This window comes from Peromyscus eremicus, chromosome 12, assembly GCF_949786415.1.
Source record: "Peromyscus eremicus chromosome 12, PerEre_H2_v1, whole genome shotgun sequence".
Classification (NCBI taxonomy): Eukaryota; Metazoa; Chordata; class Mammalia; order Rodentia; family Cricetidae; genus Peromyscus; species Peromyscus eremicus.
This window is the reverse complement of record NC_081428.1, coordinates 38,850,096-38,869,134: the sequence shown is the minus strand read 5'-3', so window position 1 is coordinate 38,869,134 and position 19,039 is coordinate 38,850,096. Positions and strand designations below refer to the sequence as shown.

The 19,039-nt window shown below is 41.4% G+C and overlaps 1 protein-coding gene across 1 annotated transcript; it reads right to left on the bottom strand.

Moving 5' to 3' along the window:
* Positions 1-666: 666 nt before the first annotated feature.
* Positions 667-17,541, bottom strand: Lnp1 (leukemia NUP98 fusion partner 1). Its single transcript, XM_059277281.1, has 3 exons — positions 17,380-17,541; positions 3,720-3,950; positions 667-880 (listed from the first exon to the last, which is right to left on the bottom strand). The coding sequence occupies exons 1-3, from the start codon at positions 17,539-17,541 to the stop codon at positions 731-733; spliced, it is 543 nt and encodes a 180-aa protein (XP_059133264.1). The 3' UTR covers positions 667-730.
* Between the last annotated feature and the right edge of the window lie 1,498 nt (positions 17,542-19,039).

Here is a 19,039-nt window from a genome sequence, read left to right as displayed (position 1 = left end):
TGGTTGAGGGAAGCAAGTCATTTAGAGTGTGTCTGTGGAGGGCATATTCTGCCCTCTCCACTCCTTACTTCCTGACCACATGGACTTCTCTGCTCCATCATGCCCTGTTTTCCCTGAGGAATGGACAACTCTTACACTAGGAAACTGAATTTTTTCATGCCAGGAATTCTACTGCAGTGACCAGAAAGCTAATGCCATGTCCCTTTAGTTCTGACTTTCAGAGAACCCCAATACAAGGTCTCACTTCAGTGTGATAAGGATTATGTTAGGTAATGTGTTAAGACATTCAGGGTAATACTCAGCATGTTCATTATTAATTTTCATTAAGTAATGACTACTACACAAGTTTAATTATTTGGGATAAGGAAGTAAAATTATAGACAACAATGACTTTTGTTTAGGATGATCTGGGAGGTTGATATGGAAAGGCATTGTGGATGATATATAGGTGGCTCATTAGAAACCACATTTTACAGTTTCAAGAATTCTTTCAATCTTTTCAAATACCTTTATTTTTTCTTACCATAGAAAGACATAAAAAGCAGATTGCACAATCCAATGAAATACCAGAGTCATCTGGAGTCACACAAGTCATCTTGAGAAGCAGCCGTTCCAACTGCCCACTTCGGTCTCAACATCTGCAGACACCCTTTCCAGCTGCTGTTCTGGAGGAAGAACTGGGTCTCAGAACAACCGGTGACATCTGTCACTGAGATGTGGAAACAAAGCATTATTCAGGCCCCTTTTCAATCAGGGGAGCCATGGGTGCATCTCCATGTCCTTCCTTTGTTGAGTTCCTTCTGTCCTCCATTTTCTTATGGGATCTCACGTCCATCCCTAGGCAGTGTCTCTCGTTTCTCTCCTTCCTGCCCTTGTGTCCCTGGAAGAGCATCAGAAAAGGGCAAAATGCACTAGCAACTGACCATGTTCCCCGTTTGTCCCGACAACTAGACAGGAAGAACGCTCTGATTTTGCAGCAGACTTCCACGCCTTACTTTCTACTAACAAATTAACATCAACCCAATTTAACATATTGATAAAGGTTTCAGTCATAAAGAAAAGAGTTTTTACTAAACTTTAATGTAAGGGCTATGTGACGAATGCAGTGTTTAGGAAGGACCTCCAACCGAAGCAACATTCTCCAGTAGATTGGCTGGGATGGGAGTGGTGGTATCATTTACAGTAAGTACTTCACTTCATTGAACACACACTATTGTTCTAGGATCAGAGTATACAGCATTAAATAGGTCCTACCTTCTGGACACTCCACTATTCATGGAGTAAGACAAAGCATCGATACATAAGCTTAAAGGGAAATTAAAAAAAATAGCTGGTAGTTCACTAATAACTCCAATAAGGAACTTTGGGGGAGGGTTCTTTTATTTTTATTTGATGTCCCGGCTGTGTCTTTAAGAGCAAAACAATGGCAGTGGTAACTGCCTTATCTATGTGTATTTATGTATCTGCATAACATACAAGAGAATTCCGTCTCCATCCTCTTGCTTGAATTAGAAAATTAGGAGTTTAGGGCCTGTGGAACATACGCTATTATGAGTGACAGCCCTTCTGGTGCAAAGTTATGGAGGTGTCTGGTTCAAGCAGTTGTCGTTTTTGGTTCCTCTATGAATAAACAAATAAATTTGCTTCATTTCTATCCAACATGATTCCTTCATGAAGGTCAGAAGGAGAAACAAATAATGGAGCTGAGATAAAAATTAAGAGGAAATTAAAAATTAGACCAGCTCCAGGAAAGTTCAGACAAATGTTTTTCATTAGGTCCGTCACTAATATTCATGCAATCAAAATATATATTTAGCAGTCATGAATGTCTCTAGTACTTACCAGAGTAGTATAAAAAGAAAAACTACAGTGGTGATTTTCTCCAGATTAGCTTTCCTCTTACTGAGATTAGATTATCTGAAAAACACTCATCAGTAATGATCCCACAGAGACTGACTGCAAGCATAAGATCAATCCAGCCAATGGATGGGTGAGGGATTCATAGAGCCCCGCCCCCAGGTGAGGAGCTATTGACAGCTGATGGTTGTTGGAGAAGGAAGAGTCATCTGTCTTCAGGAAAGTCGTCCCTCAGAAGCTGCTGATGCTCCAACAGTAGATGGTCCTACACACACACACACACACACACACACACACACACACACACAGCACTAAGTAGACTCAGTTATTTTTTTTTTGAGATAGAGAGAAAGAGCACAGAAAACTGCGAGGAAAAAGTGATTGGGGGATAGAGAAGAAGTTGGAGGTGAGAAAATAGGGTAGATTTGATCAAAACACATTCTATGCATGTAGGAAATTCTCAAACAATAAAAATGCTGAAAATAATAAACCTAAAATGTAATAAGACTGATACTGGCTGATGATGATACAACTTTATGGATATGTCATAACCATTGAGCATATTCTTTACGTGAATGGGTTTTAGGGTGTGTGCATCATATTTCAATAAAGAAGTTGGAAAAACTATCGGAACTATATTTTTTTCTTTAATTTGGAAATCATAATAGCCCAATTTGAGTTTTGATACCAAAATAGAAGAATTTAGACAGGCATGTTGGCATATGCCTGAAATTCCAGCACTCAGGAGGCTGAGGCAGGAGAATCAAGTGTTCGAGGACAGTCTGGGCTATGTAGCAAGCTCCAGGACAGCTGAACCTTTACAGCAAGATCCTGTCTCAAGAGCGGAGGGCAGGACAAGCAGAAAGAAATGGAACAGAAGGATGAGAGAGAGGCGGAGGGGAGAGAAGGGAAAGTAGGAAAGAGAAAGGAGCAGAAGAAAAGAAAGGAATTAATTATAATCTAACATCACTGGTGAAGAACAGGCCACAAATGCAGCTTTTGGCTCTTTTCCTGCTCTGACTTATAAAAATATTAAATCTACATGTGAGTACAATTTGTTCTTTAAACAAAAAGTAACACAGTCAACCTATCCTAATCACGAGTTCCACACCTGTGAACTCAACAAACACATTATCAAAAATACTCAGGGAAAATTGTCTCTACTGAAAATGTACAGTGTTTTTTCTTGTTCGTATTTCCTAAACAATACACTGTAACAACCACATCCATAGCTTGTATAGTAAAAGTAATCTAGATATAGACTACATGGTAACATGTGTGTATATTATCAAGAAATAGTATGACATTTTATAAAAGAGACTTGATCATCCTTCAATTTTGGTGTATTTTGTATCCTGGCATATTTGCTAAAACCAATAGTTTAAATTTTTCTCTTTCTCGTTCTCTCTCTCTCTCTCTCTCTCTCTCTCTCTCTCTCTCTCTCTCTCTCTCTCTCTCTCAATAACTCCCTTTCTCCCTCCCCCTCTTTGTTTGTGAATGTGTATAAATTTACTGACAAATTCCACTATTTAATAGATATGCTTTAAAATTTAATGACAAACATCACTGTTTAATGCAGCTAGTTTTAAACTACTATGTGGATTATTAAGCAGGGAAATGTTTAAAAGGATATGCATCCTAAAACTTTGATTTTGCACTTACATTTGACAATATACTCCATTTAGAGCTGATATGAAATAGATATTAAATATTAAGTTATCATAAGAAGTACTGAGTGGTGTTTTCATTCATATCATAAGCTATGAATGAAGAAGTTAGTCTTGGCCTCCTCAAAACTGACAAGACAAGGCCTTTGGCTCCCTTTCCTATGGCTCAAATGACAGTCCTGTTCTGCCACATACCGAAGAAGGAGGGTGCTTGGTTTGAAGGCACAGGCGCTGTTCAAAGGATTCTGAAAATTCCTGTATTTTGGAATGAGCTCCTCTTTGTGATCCCACTGGCTCCTTGAATGACCCATCCACTGAGCATTTTCTGTGATAACGCATGGGAAGATGGCTTCGGGATCCCTGGTCCTCATGAGAATGTCGTCTAGGGTGGCAGTCGGGTGGCGTAATGCTGGGAAATGCGGGAAACTAGAAATATAAAAAAAAAATTTAAGTTTATCTCATAATGAGTATGTACAATACTAACCCACAGACAGGATACATATAAAATAACAGCTAGAGAAAACATATGTTTTGGGAAAATTTTATCTTTTTTCTCAGTAACGCGGCAGAATCCGTGGTTAAATTATCATGTTGAATATCTCCAGACTATGATTGTTGCTTGCTCTTCTACCAACAGGACAGTGGAGGGCTCCAAGCCTGGAGTAAAATTGCCAGAATAATCCTTTAAAAATTTTATTGACACTATAAATGTTTCAGAAATAATGTAAAGATGAATATTTATGGACTTTTAAAATAAATAGAAATAATGGAGGAATTACGAGGAACAATTAATTTATCCTATATATAAAAGTCACTAATACATAATCAAAAGAAGTATAAAATTAAGCATATATGAAAACTTTAAAATCCTACACATTATCAATGCCTAACAAATATTCAGAATGTACACAACCATGTCATGAAGGCTTCTGGAGATGGAGATCACGTAACGACATCAAGGTTGAGGTCACAATTTGAAAATAAACAAAGGGCAGAGTTCAGAGAAGCCAAATTTCCTTAAAGAACCTTTTCCTCACACTCCAGCCCGCTTCAGTGTAGACTTTGTACTGAAGACATTTATCTCCATGGGGCCAAATTCTGCACACAGTTTAGTCTATCTCAGTCACTGAGTTGTATTCAACTTAAGTTTCCCACGGGGCCCTTTTGGAAACATTCTTCTCTCTCCCTTCAGTCACTGTAAATCTTTAGCTTTCTTAGATCTTTCTGTTATGGCGACTCAGACGTTTTGTTCACTTACCCCATCTCTTGAGTGTGAGGGGCCCCCAAGGTTCTAGATTAGTCCCTTCCTTGTCTTTCTCTTTTCATTATGCGCTGTCTCCCTACACCTGTCTGGACATCAGTCTCTAGCTATAATCCTAATTTATATCGTAAATGCTGACTTCTCCCCTGAGCTGTCTAGTCAATGCCCCGTGGTGTTCCGTGGACTTTCAAACTGACATATATATCTGAGCTACTCTATAAATCTATAGAAAGCCATTGTTTTGGACCAGGGGTGGGAGCCCACAAAGATTCCAACTTGTGGTTTGACTCAAGGTCAGAGAGTCAGAGTTTGTGTTGCTCTCCAAGGCTGCATAACAGAGTGCAAAGGCATGGTTACCAGGTGTCTTATGCTTCAAGGCCTAATCACAAGATGCTTTGTCATGGGGTGTGGGTATCAGGTGTTTTAAAGGGCCTACACTTGGTTGTATGTTGTGCTTTGATCTTGAAAGGGGGAGGTCTTTTGCTTCTCCCCTTGCTAGTATATAAAAAGCCCATTAGAAATAAATTCAAGGCAACCCTGGGTATTGACCCAGGACCCTCCTGAAGCTATCCTGTGTCTCTTCTCTTTTTTCTTTGTCTACTTCTATATTTCCTACCTAGCATTTCTAAATTCCTCACTCCTCCCTTCAAGGGACATTTCGATAGGTTGGGGCAGAACCCCAACACTGAACCTCAACAATGAGGCTTCTGAATTGGCTCCCAACAGATCAGGCTAAAATAAAAATGGAGTCACCCATGCTAAATCTCCAAGTAGTTCAATTAAGAACCCAGAAGAAATGGAACAGCTGAATTTCTCAAGCAGGCTAGTTTCAATGGGCATGCTGACGAAGTAGCCCCTGGTTTGATCCTTAGGCAAAGATCAAGACCTAAAGTATCTTCACATTAACCAGTAAGTCATTTGCCTACTGTTTGCCACCCTAGCCAGCCTTTTAAGAAAAGAAACTTGGAAATAATCTAGCAGACCTTTTTTCCCCCTTTGTTTCTGCTATTGTCATTCTCTCTGTGTCCTTAAAACCATCTCTACCCATCAGAATATGCATTACATTCTGTAGAATGCAGGCATAGAGCACAATGATGGATCCATTAACGATCCATTCTCGGTAGGTACATCAATTTGAATAATATTCATGCACCAAGCTTCCAGAGCTAAGGGAGCCAGGAGAGAGTACATTAGCACCTGATTTCAGAAGGTGAGAGGGAAAGACATGTTGAAGAAGACAGAAGAGTTGTCTGTATCTTTCCTCTTCCAACTCTAAGCAATGTACCGCCTTTGGAGCAGAGAAGGAGGAACTTAAACCAAGGCCTTTGACTTGAAACCCAGTATCAGGCCCCTACAGTGAAATCCAGTGCCAGGAGCCCCACAGCCCAGGCCCCTAGGACAGTGCACACAGATTAAACCTCTGGAACCATGTTAGACAGGCACCAAGGCAGCATCCCTCCCTTAACTATGAGCAGTAGGGGAAGAAGTAGCCGGCACATTGTGGAGCACAATAAAAATACTACAAGACTTTGCATTGTAGTTCAGGGCCAGGGATTGCTGCAGTGAAGCTAAGATTCTAGATTGAAGCCCAATCTTAGAGTGTAAGCCTCTAGGCATCCCCTGGTATCTATCTGGTGGAGATCTGTACACAGATGGGCCAGATCTATGTTTCAGCTTATATCCTTGCCAGGCATGGAGTAGGCATGTATACCTGCCTATATCAAGACGTCCTATCTTTGTGGCTATAGGACCCAGACAAAAGCTACCCAGCTTAGCATCAGTCTAGAAAGCCAAGGGACCGTATTGACAAAACTACCTACAATGTCCAACAGCACAACAGGGAGCAAGAATATGTTTGCTAGGGGTATGGATGGTGTGAAGACAGGTCTGCCTTAGAACTCAGTGACAGACTAGTGGTCCCTACAACTAGGCCAGTGCCACAGTCAGAACCTCTGCAACTGCCCCAATGCCAGAGAGAGACAAGCCACCCAGTCATCACTATCTATAGCTGCTTATAACAGTCTGGAGTGATGAGTTTACCTCAGCAACTGGCAGTAGATAGCAGGGTGACCCTTTGTCTTGAGTGGGTGCTACACTGTCTCAATAGGCTTTGGGCTTGGGTTAAGGGTGTGAGGCAACATTCTAGTGTCGGCAATCACATAACTGCTTATTGCAGTTTTTCGCGAAGTCCAAACACTGTAACATGGAGAGCGTACTTTCCACTTAGGGAAAGCAAAGGGAGGTAAGCGCCCAACTGTGCCCTGAGAGTGGAAGCTGCCCTTCCACAGTAAGTTTTCCAGGAACCAGGCAGACTCCCGCAGTCTAACTATAGGCCAGGGACTATGGACAAATCCTCTGATCTACCTCAGCCAAGGGGGAGGTGGTGGGAACACAACACCTTTTTTTAAGGTTCTGCTTGATTCATGCTATGCAGCATACCAACTTAGGGTATGGAACAAAACGTGAGCTTGGGTTTCCCTCTAGCGTTGAGATATAATTACACACCAGCAGTGAGGCTTTTTAACAATTTCCTAGTGCCATCTAGTGATAAAATGGCAGAAGTAACCTTAGGTTTGGGAAAAGAAGCAGGCACCAACAAAACCACACAACAAAAAGTAAAACTATATGAAAAGTACAGGTCCGAATAAATACCTAACAAATAAATATAAATGCAGACAGCAATGCACATCCATAGGAACTACCAGGGACCCATGATCTCACCTAGCATTCAAAACACGATGCCAGAATTGACTACGAGATTAGTCTGTGTAGGAACTCTTAGTGGAATCCTCCAAGCTGTTTCAGTAAACCCAATGAGCTTCCAGGAAGCACAGAGAACTGATCTGATACTCTAGTAAAGAAATTTCACAGAAACATGGAGGCAATTTTTAAGACTAAAACTAAAATCTTTGGGGTGGAAGTACACGAGCCAAAACTTAGAACACAATGAAAGACACCAAGAGCAGAACAGACCCAACGGAAGGAAGAATAAAGGAAGTGGAGACAGGCTGCTTAGAAATACAGAGAGGTTAAAAAGAAGGAAGAACGGGGAGGGTTGAGATCTTCTGGGGAACAGGAGCAGAGAAAATACTCAACCTCCCAGGGCTCAGGGGGAACTTGTCAATATCAGAGGGAAAACTTACCAGAGTTATAAAAGAAAATTCCCCAAACACACAGAGATGAGATCAGACACCCAGATCAAAAGTTGTAGTCAGACTCAACACACACAAGTGTACTGTAACTTACAGTCAGTCCCCCCAAAACACACAAGTATACTGTAACTTACAGTCAGTCCCCCAACACACACACAAGTGTACTGTAACTTACAGTCAGTCCCCCAAACACACACAAGTGTACTGTAACTTACAGTCAGTCCCCCAAACACACACAAGTGTACTGTAACTTACAGTCAGTCCCCCAAACACACACAAGTGTACTGTAACTTACAGTCAGTCCCCCAAACACACACAAGTGTACTGTAACTTACAGTCAGTCTCCCAAACACACACAAGTTACTGTAACTTAGTCAGTCCCCCAAACACACACAAGTGTACTGTAACTTACAGTCAGTCCCCAAACACACACGAGTGTACTGTAATTTAGTCAGTCCCCAAACACACACAAGTGTACTGTAACTTACAGTCAGTCCCCAAACACACACACACACACACACACACACACACACACACACACACACACACAAGTATACTGTAACTTATGGCCAGTCCCCCCTCCACATACACACAAGTGTACTGTAACATATAGACAGTTCTCCCAAACACACCACAGGAGTCAAAGGGAATTTTTCAAAGGTTAGAGATAAAACAGAAGGCTCCAAAGTCAGAACAGGTAAAGAAATAAATAACAGGTAGGTAGGGGTATTCAATGCACGGGACGCCTTATTTCTCCACAGAAATGCAGCAGGAAAGAGTGGCATGAGATTTTCATGGGACCACAGAGAAACCAAACCTGTCAACCAAAACTATTGTGCCTACCACAACAATTCTTTAGAAATGATAGAGAGGTGTGGTGATATTTTATTGTACTTAATAAGACTTGCCTGAAGATAAGAGGACAGAGCCAGCCACAGAGTTAAACACAGAGGTCAGGCAGTGGTGGCACACACCTTTAATCCTCTGTGAGTTCAAGACCACACTGGGCTGCATGAGATTGATCCAGTCTAGGAAAGAAACAGCCAGGCAGTGGTGGCACACACCTTTAATCCTAGTATTTGGGAAGCACACACGCCATTTTTTTTTTCAGCACTAGGAAGGCTGAGATAGGAAGTGAAATGGCTGGGTGGAGAAAGGCCTATAATAAGGTGTGAGGAAAGTCTTTTGGCTGAGGACTCAGAGGCATTCAGTCTGAGGATTCGTGGAGTTGGTGAGGTGAGAAGGGGCTGTGGCTTGTTTCTTTGTCTCTCTTCAGCATTTACCCCAATATCTGGCTCCGAGTTTTTATTAAGATCATTTAGGATTCGTGCATTCCTAGGTAGAGGTAGAGACATTCCTAGATGAATGAAACCTGAGTAAGTACATTTCCCTGAATGTCTCCTAAAAAAATAATGTGTAGAGGAGTTCCTTAAACTGGGAGAAACAGACACTAACAAGAGAGAAGAAAGCACTAGATGACATAAAACTCACTGGTAAGATTCACAATTCAGACCAGCTTAGAGTGTTCAGAACCCATGCATGTGTTTGGTGTGAGGACTAAGGAACAAGGCAGCTAAGGTAATAAGTGCATTGATATGCTAATAGGTGGACAGCATACAGACATGTAGACGGGGGCATCACAAGGGACATTATGGGAAAATGGAGAAAATATGCAGGGATCTTGTATTACAACGTATTTATATCCCTGCTTCTTATCTTTACAATGACGGCAATTGCTATCATTTCATATTAATTCATTATAACTAACTCATGATTTTTACTTTATGAGTTGAACTGCTGCTCAGTTCTAAAACTAAAAATGAAGCCAAATAAAATCTTCTCATTCTTATAGTTTTGTTCTCAAGGATGTCCCATCGTAATTCATGCCCAGTTCAGCCCCCTCAGTGTCCCCACACTCAGTGGACGGCAGAGGAACTGCCCTCAACACCCAGCTGAGCAGTCCACAGATTCCCCTTCTCAGGTGTCTCTCAAGACCAGTCCTTTCTTTAGTCCAAGTCATCATCATCACCTTTATTAGATTAGCATTGCTCACCTAATGCACACTCCTGGGCGAGCACATCTTGTATCTACACCCACTTCCTTTGCTTTCCCTTTCCCAAAGCGAACAGGATAGTTAATACGACAATAAACTCCCACCTGTCACCTTCTCATTTTGCACCATCTCAACTGAATGACCTGGCCTCCATGGTCTTTAGTGCTCCAGCTCTCCTCTCTTGCGCAGGGCAGTACTATAGAGGGGGTCCTCCCTACAGTGATCTCATCCTCCACCATCACTCTTCACTTCCCTAAGGGTTGTGAAAAATTACTGATAAAAGCAGAGTGTGAGAGCTCACCCCTTTAGTCCCAGCACTCAGGAGGCACAGGCATGTGGATCTCTGTGAGTTCTAAGCCAGCCAGAGTAACATAGTGAGGCCCTAACTCAATATAATAAAATAAAGAGACCCACTGACACAAAGATGTCCTCTATCATGTCAAATCCAGACGAAATTCAGCAAGTAAGGCAGGAGAGAGATGTACTCATCTTCTCCCTGCCTAGCAATTTGTCTCAGGACTTTCCTTACAAAACAGCCAAATGTACAAAAACCAAGAGAAAGACCCTATGTAAAAGATGACTTTCACACCTCTTACACAAACCCGTAAAAGAGTTCATACTTTTTCGCAATTGCAACAACTCTGACGAGACACTTTCCAACAAAGGGACCTCCACCAACAAGCAGATGGTGACTCCTGCATTGTGTCTTCAGGAATAAAGGCCTTCGTACATAACCAGGCCATGTCAATTCCTCCCTTTTGGCTAATAAAAAGCTTTACCGATCCTTCCCTCTCATTACACATACCTGAGGCTTGACAGAGTGTAGATCCCAGACTGTAATTAGTTTACTCATTCCTGAGTGTAAAATTTATTTATGCTGTTTGTTTGTTTCCCACTCATTGTTTCAACTTTGACCAGGGTAATCATTTTCTCTCTCCCAAGAAACAGCAGTTCCCCTAAAAACCCTTTCTCGGCTACTCTGGTTGAGTCAGGTCTCTAGTAGAGGCTGTCCTAGGATCCCACAGCCCTCCTTTATGATATTACACAACTGTGACCAGAGATCTGGCTAACTATTCAGTGTTGCTTCACCATTAGGCCATTTGCTCTATCATATCAAGGACCATGTCGTACGTAGTACCTGCCCCCTTGACTTGTTCATACCTTGAGTTAGATGTACACAGAATGGACAGATGCACACACAGGTGAAGGTGCCACAGGACCAAGGAGTTGGCTGTGAGATTGTGTTTTCTAAGAAAGTCAGAAGCTATGCCTGTAAAGTCTCACCAACAGAGCTGTCTAAACAAGAGCTGAAGAAGGAGAACACCAACAGACAGGCTAATGTGGACATTGGGAAAGCCCAAAAAGCCTCAACCCTACACAAAGAGCTACAGGCAACTAATGAATGTTGGGAACAGGAAAAAAATGGTCTTCTAGAGGGATGAGCCCACCAACTCATTATCCAATACCAATGGTCCACCCTGAAATTATATACACAAGTAACTTTGTAAAGACTTACTGGGTTGTCTTATGTATTTAGGAATATAGATATATATTATATATATACATAGATTATACATATATATATATATATATATATATATATATAGTCAGCAATTAATGAAAAAGAGGCCATCAACTTGAAAGAGAACAAGGAGAGGTGTATGGGAGGACACGGAAGGAAGAAAAAGAAGGGGTGAATGATATAATTGTATTATAATATCAATAAATTAAAAAAATTTTAAAAATGAGATATCTAGTGACATAAATGTTTATGTTATTCATCAAGAGTATAAAAAATGGTCAATGATTACATAAAATAACAATGTATCTTTTGGGTTAGCCTTAAAAAGCATTTAAATAATACCAACACTAATAAGAATACAGGACCCAGCTTCTTGTACATAGGACTATCAATGTGTAGAGCATTCTTTGAAAGCCTTGAGATCTATTTGTCAACAAGCTGCTTAGATCTGGCCATTGGGCATTGTTACAGTGTGAGCTGTGTTGCTCCAAAGCTCTAGACTGATGCTCCTAGTAACTCAGAATGTGACTGTATTCAGCAGTAGGGCCTTTACAGAAGCCATTTAGTTAATGTGGCCTTTAAAATGAACCCACTTCACTGGTCTCTTAGAAGAGGAAGAAATCTAGGTGCACAGAAAGACAGAAGACAGGAACTTCCTTACCATAGAGAAGCCACATAAAGACCTAGTAAGGAAGGCACCACTTCAATCAAAGCAGAGGTCTCCTAAGATGCAGAATGCCAAGAAAATGAATTTCTGATGTCTATGCTACCCAGTCTGCAGGATTAACAAGGAACTCATCTATCTGGAATCTTACTCTCACTCATCACAATGGTTAGCATTTTAATGCAGCTGAGGTCCCTGAGGTAAGTCTGCCAGTCTGTTTTCTGTGGGTCAATCACAGCACTTGTTGCTGTGGAAAAGTGGAGAGCAGAGAGGCTCAATGCCTGCCTTTTCCAGTCAGGGTTTGCTTAAGAGACAGGCATGCCACAAACAGTACACATGACTATTCTAGCTGAATGGCATACATTTTAAGGTATGCTTGTTCAACCTTTTGACATTGCAGTACAACATCATCTTCAAAGTTCATGCTTGGGATCTCATGATCAAGTTACCAAAACAAAAAAATTGGAAAATAAATACCTCAATGTCTTAAGTAAGTCTGCACTTTTGTGTTGGGTGGCATTCATAATTGTCCTCAGCTGTATTCTCAGACCAGAACATACAAGGGGAAAGAACAAAATATGACTATATGAAGCAATAATAAGGTCAACTATTTATATTTACATGGATCCAGGACCTGGATGAGGAATCAGGGAGACTTCTGTGAATGTGTGATGACGGAGTTATAATATGCAGAGGCTCAGTGGGGGGAATACAGACTGCTTTGTACCTGAGGATGAGCTCCACACTTGGGTAGGGACACTGTCACAAAAGGAGCTTGCTAGTGGGCTAGGGAGTAAAAATAGCCTAGGAAGGGACAGAGGACTGGGGTTAAGAGATACAATGAGATTCCAGTAGGGCTGTAGTGCAGGTGTGCAATGATAATGCCGCCTAAAACCATCTAAGATTTGCTGTGTGATGTAAGGATGTTTTCTTTCTTTTCTTCTCCTTTTGTAGTCTAGCAGTTCTCTTCAGCAATGTTTTATGATCACTAATAATAAGTAAGTACTTACTTGGTACTTGGTGCTCTACTGAGCATTTACGTATATTAGTCACTGAATGTCACGGTACCTTCATGTCAGAGGTATGACTACCCCTGGTCCCATTTAGTGGAATCTGAGCAAAGACATTGAGGAACTTGTCTGGAGCCACACTGCTAGGGGAAGCAGAAGGCAACAGCATGAGCTCCTTCCAAACCTGTCCCCTCTCTCCTGCTTAGCAGCTTCTCCACTGTAGCATCCCAGAGAAGAGAGTAAAGGCCATAGAGTACTATGCTAAAAGCTCCACTATCGTCCTTCCCTCCCGTGTATTACAGAATGGCTACCTATTCAAATTGAATACGAATATAATGTAAAATATGAGAAGCCATTCACTGCCAATCATACAATATTGTAGTAGCGTTTCTTTCCAGTTTTTTGAGAGATACCTTTGGGGTCCAGACCCAGTGTACCCCTTTAGTAAACAACTACAGGAGAATCACTATAGGAATGAGTACATAACTACCCTTAGGATCATCAGGGACAAAGATTAAAAATTTGAGAATTTACTACTTTAATTTGAAAATATGTCAAAAGAATAGAAAATAGAGAAATACAATCTTTAGTAAGCCATGGAGAGGAGTAAATATCTGAATCCACTAAGCTATTAGAAATGCATTCATACAATGAGCAGAAGAAACGGTTGACATGGAAACAGGCTTACCTCTGTTTTGTATCCCTGTGATGATGGAAGGAGAAGGCAGAATGTATAATAACAGGCTTCATCTTACCTCCTTTTCTTTTCACCTAAGACAGTAAGTTAAAGCTAGATTTCTCCAAGTCTTTAAATCAGCAATCACAGATTGAGTCTGAAGAAGAAGCCATGTTCTATGAAAAGGACTGACTTTCACCCCTGACTATAACCTCATTCTTTCTGACAGTTCACATTTTTCTACTAGACTAGAATTTGCACGAGCATTAGAGACCATGTGTCTCTATTTTTACTTCATAATCCCCATGTTTGGCATAATACCTGGAACAAAACACATGTTCAATAAACATATTGAAGGAATTAATGTTCTATTACTGTGTTATTGAATCCTACGACTGATAATGATGGATTAGAAAACACATTCAGAACAGGCAAAAAGGAGGAAGCTCTTCCCATCATTTAACAGCAGTGAATCGAGATCATTCAGATGCAGAGATGGAAGAGGTTTTGATGAGATCAACGGGAAAGAAGAAAGAAGAGAATGAGAGAATGCATTTCATTCATTAAAACAAGACACAAAACCTGAAAAGCAATGTTGTCCAGAACTTGACAGGAAGGCCCTACTGCTGAGGACATCACATACTTGAGACATAGATGATGGAGACATCAAGCTGGTGCTAACCTGGCAGCCATATCCCTACTGGCTACTTTTCACAGTGCTGGAAGTCACGCTACTGAAGAAGAAAAACAATCATTAGTCTTCCCCAGATGTTTCTCCTTATGAGCTGCAATAACAACTGACCTGGGAAGACTTGTCCACTGCTGTAATAGTAGAGCGAATATCACAGGGTAAATCAGCCACTTTCTGACTGGATTTAAGACCCACTCAACAAGAAAATCATGCCTGGCACCATTATTGGGACAGGAACCAATGGCTGGACAGACCATAGACCCTAGGAGAGAACCTATTACTATTTTTTTTTTTTTTTGGCTTTTTGAGACAGGGTTTCTCTGTGGAGTTTTGGTGCCTGTCCTGGATCTTGCTCTGTAGACCAGGCTGGCCTCAAACTCATAGAGATCTGCCTGCCTCTGCCTCCCGAGTGCTGGGATTAAAGACATGCGCCACCACCGCCCAGCTGAGAACCTATTACTACTAATCATTATACCCATAGGTCAATGCATCCCCCTCACCCTTCATCAGAGATGCTTCTGATTGCTGTAGATGATAATCAACACAGAAATAATTGACTTCAGAATGCCCAGCCATAAATAGAACATATATACCACACCTCCCCCTTCAAAAGCTCGGGGGTCACTGTGAAAGAGGGGGTAGACATAATTTAAGAGCTTGAGGTGGTGGATAACCACAAGAAAACAGTGTCCTCTGGTCCCATCAGAAAAACTGACATATGAGCTCAGTGGTTATAACAACATGCGGAAACCTGTGAAAGCTTGAGATAAACCAAATCTCAGCATGGGGGGGAGGGGGCACATGGCATCTCACCCCTAGTCAGGTAGCTATTGGCCATTCTTAGCTGCTGGAGGAGGAAAGGCCAAGTTTTCCCTAAAAGTGCAGCCTCCGATAGGTTGACCAAGCTGCAGTGGAAGGCCACACATCCAAGAACATTTGAGCACGACGACAACACGGACACAAAGTTGGGCGGGAGGCGGGTGGGCGGGAGGAGAGGGGTGGGCGGGTCTGCAAGGAATGACTGGAAAGAGGGCCAATATGGTCAAAACGCTTTGTGTGAAATTCTCCAGGAACTAATTCTAAAAGAAAATTGAAAACAATGTTAGTCCAAAATGAGAAAAATTTAGCACATTTTGATGATAAAACACAGATTTGATTTACCAAAAAAGCAGCATTATTGATTTAAACGAAGGAGAAGCAGCAGGCTTGTTTTCTGGAACTCCGGCCTTGTCGGTTCTGTGTCCTCTGATTTTTTTCTCTATCACTCCGATTTTAAATTTTTATTCCACATTTTGTCTCTTGAAGAACATACAAGCATGCTCATTTGTTAATTATAAAATGGATTATTTCTCTGGACACTCTAGCCAGGTTAAAATAAGGAAATGGTCAAGTTAGAGACAAGCAGAAAAATACACTACATGTACACCATTGAGGGACACTGTTGACAATGTATCTGTGGTTCCCCACCCCCCAAAACACTGCAGGCCAAACATAAATTTTCTAAACAAAATGGATTACGTGTGTTTAAAAGTATATTGAACTTGTCTATTTTGGAAACTCTACTTTGTAAAGCAGATTGCTTCTTTAATTTTCACACTCCTGTGACCCTAGGCAGCTATTGCAATAAATAGTAAATCACAGATTTTCTCTTATTATCTTTGCCTGGTTCCTATACCTGGAAGCTTCAAGCTAATTGTACTCATGCTTCAAAGATTTTGAAAAATCTTATTATGTCTGAAACATTGAATTGTGCTGAGATCACATGAGAGCACATTATGCAGGCGTGTATTTTAAAACTGAGATCTGGAAGGCAGGAGCTGAGTCTCACAGAGATCGGCCGGTCCCATGCCTCTCTTCATCTGAGGAAATGGAAGTGAGGAAGTGCTCACACTAATCCTTTGTCACTGACCATTCATGTGGCAAGGGGCTTATTTTGAAATGTTTGTGTCTCAGAGAAGCCTCATCCCTCAAGCTGTTGATCAAGGGCAGCACAAGTAATTCCCTGGTACACTTTACAACCATTGTGTATCTGGGACCCTGGAACGGACCTTAGATAGGTTTACCCATGACCTTACTTTGCTCTGGGGTTGGCAAAGAAGCGGTTTTGGTAAGCTGTCTCTACTAGCTGGAATTCTAAGTGACTTGTGAAAAAGAAATGGCATTGTCATCGCACTGTACCTGTGAAGTAGATGACGTGTATGTGGAGCCTTCCAGCACAGCAGCTGAATAAGGGAATATGCCGGCTATCTGCAGGGGAGTTCTAACCCGCCTCAGCCTGCCCACCCGCTCCTGGGAGCTTCCTCTGGCACTGTATTCCTTGCCTCTGGCTGCTATGGGAAGGGTTTGAGGACTGTTCCATCTCTAATCATATAAGCAATGGCAACCAAAAGAAAAGGTGTGTTATATTTATGAAAGGCAGGGATTTGCTGTGTGGAATCTCCGGCCCCTTAAAGGCCATCATATACATGAGCTAACTGCCCTATTTCAAAATTGGAAATCACGCATTGACCTATAACATCTACACAGAACAACTACAAATTCCTCTCCTTTGGCTTAAATACTGTCACTTAGTGGTATGAACTCTGATTTATCAGGAACAATGAACAGCAATTCAAGACATCTTAGATTACTTAAAATGAAGAAACCATTACTTAAAACTTAAAAAACTAGTCCTTTAAAGGGCAACTCAAACACATAAAAAGGATTTTTTAATAAGAATGGAAAAGTTTGGAAACATTAATTTAAGCCAAAGAACTCCTCAAATATTCTCTAAGATACCTCCGCCCTCCCTGCCACCCAGCTCCCCCTGACTTTTTGGTCACTCACTGGGCAGGGCAGGGAGGCTTTCCTGTAGCTGGCTTCTTGTGGTCGGTGGTGGTCCCGGAGTCCTCGCTCATCCTTTTCTCTCCAGCTGTGGCCCCAAAAGCTGCTCATCCATTTGGCAAAAGACACATCATCATCATCATCATCATCGTCTCTGTGCTCCATGGAAATGTGACTCAAAATATTAAAGGCCTGCCCCTAAAACTGACAGGAATATAACCCAGGCTTTGAGGAATCCCACCCGGAACACTGAAAGAAACTGGTGTTTGAAATGGTCTTGGATAATGGCATCCTCAAAAAAGAAAAATTTACCAAATAACCACTTCATCATCAGGCAGCCTGGAGCAATGTCTATTTATAAACTGTGCAGCCCACACCCCCTCCCCCTTGTCTCTTTAAATTGAGAGGCTGTTTAATCCTCCTGTTTCCAGGGCTGTGCCTCACAGCCTAAGGGCAGGCAGCACAGTCCACTGCCTGGTTTTCTCCAAGCCTTTCTGCCAAAGGCATGTGGCGGCATCTCCAGCTGTCAATGGTGATGAAGCGTGACCCTCACAATATGCTTGTCAGCTCCAGGCTGGCTGAAATAGGGCCACATCCAAAAGACAGACAACTGGAGCTTGCAAGGTAGTGAGCTGTTGGCATCTCGTATCTGAAGCTGGATGCCTTTCTAATAAATAAAAATGATACAGAAAAAATCTGTCTCTAGGTCAAATTGGATAGCTTTTTTATTTGAGCATTATCTGTACATATATATATATATATATAATATACAAATCTTAAGTGTATATCTTAACAAATTTTTATGTATATATACTCTTATGCTACCAGCCACTGTTACTAGCTAATCACAGATATTTCCAGGATCCAAGAAAGCTCCTGCTAACCCCTTCCAATCCATATTTCTTTGAAAAGTTTGCTACATCTGGCTTATTTCATAAACCTTCTATAAATTTGTAACCTCTGAGTCTTCTTATTCTTTCTAAAATTAAAGAAGCTACTTTTCCAGAACTCATACTTTGCAGTATATATGAAGACAAATATTTTAGAAATGTGATTTGCATTATAACAATGCTGTAATTGAGAGCCTTGTATCATACTGTGTAGATGAAGAAATTGAGATTCAAATTGATCATCATTTGTCCAAACTTGAACTACTGCTAAGCTAAGCACCATAGCCAAGTTTAAACCATGAACCTTTTCTATCTTCCTGCTGGTATTCTAAGAGCTTTGAGGAAATGTTGCAGCCTCAAAGAGAGGGATTCCTGACCAGTCTCCATATGGAAATTCTTCCTAGAGCTGAAGTCAGGCTTGAAAGTGATGCTGATATTCCCAGAGATTTGTTTATACTATGTGACTCTGTGTGGAACTGTCTTTGATTTGTCCTAAGGTAAGTGCTATAGAGCTATACCTACAGATGAAATGGTGCCTCTGGAAGATGATGAAGGATCCTCAATCTTAGGAAGTCAACACAACTTAGAAGGCTCAGGAAGCACATGGAACTTACAAGGCTCAGGGAGCCCCTCAAAGTCACAAGATTTTCAAAGTCCTTATAGAGGGTGATAAAGCAGTAAATTACAAATACTAGGAGAGCAGCTTCTGGCTGGCAAGCTGCCTGTCAGTTGTACAGGGAAGCTCCATGGATGAAGCTTTCGTGAGTCATCAC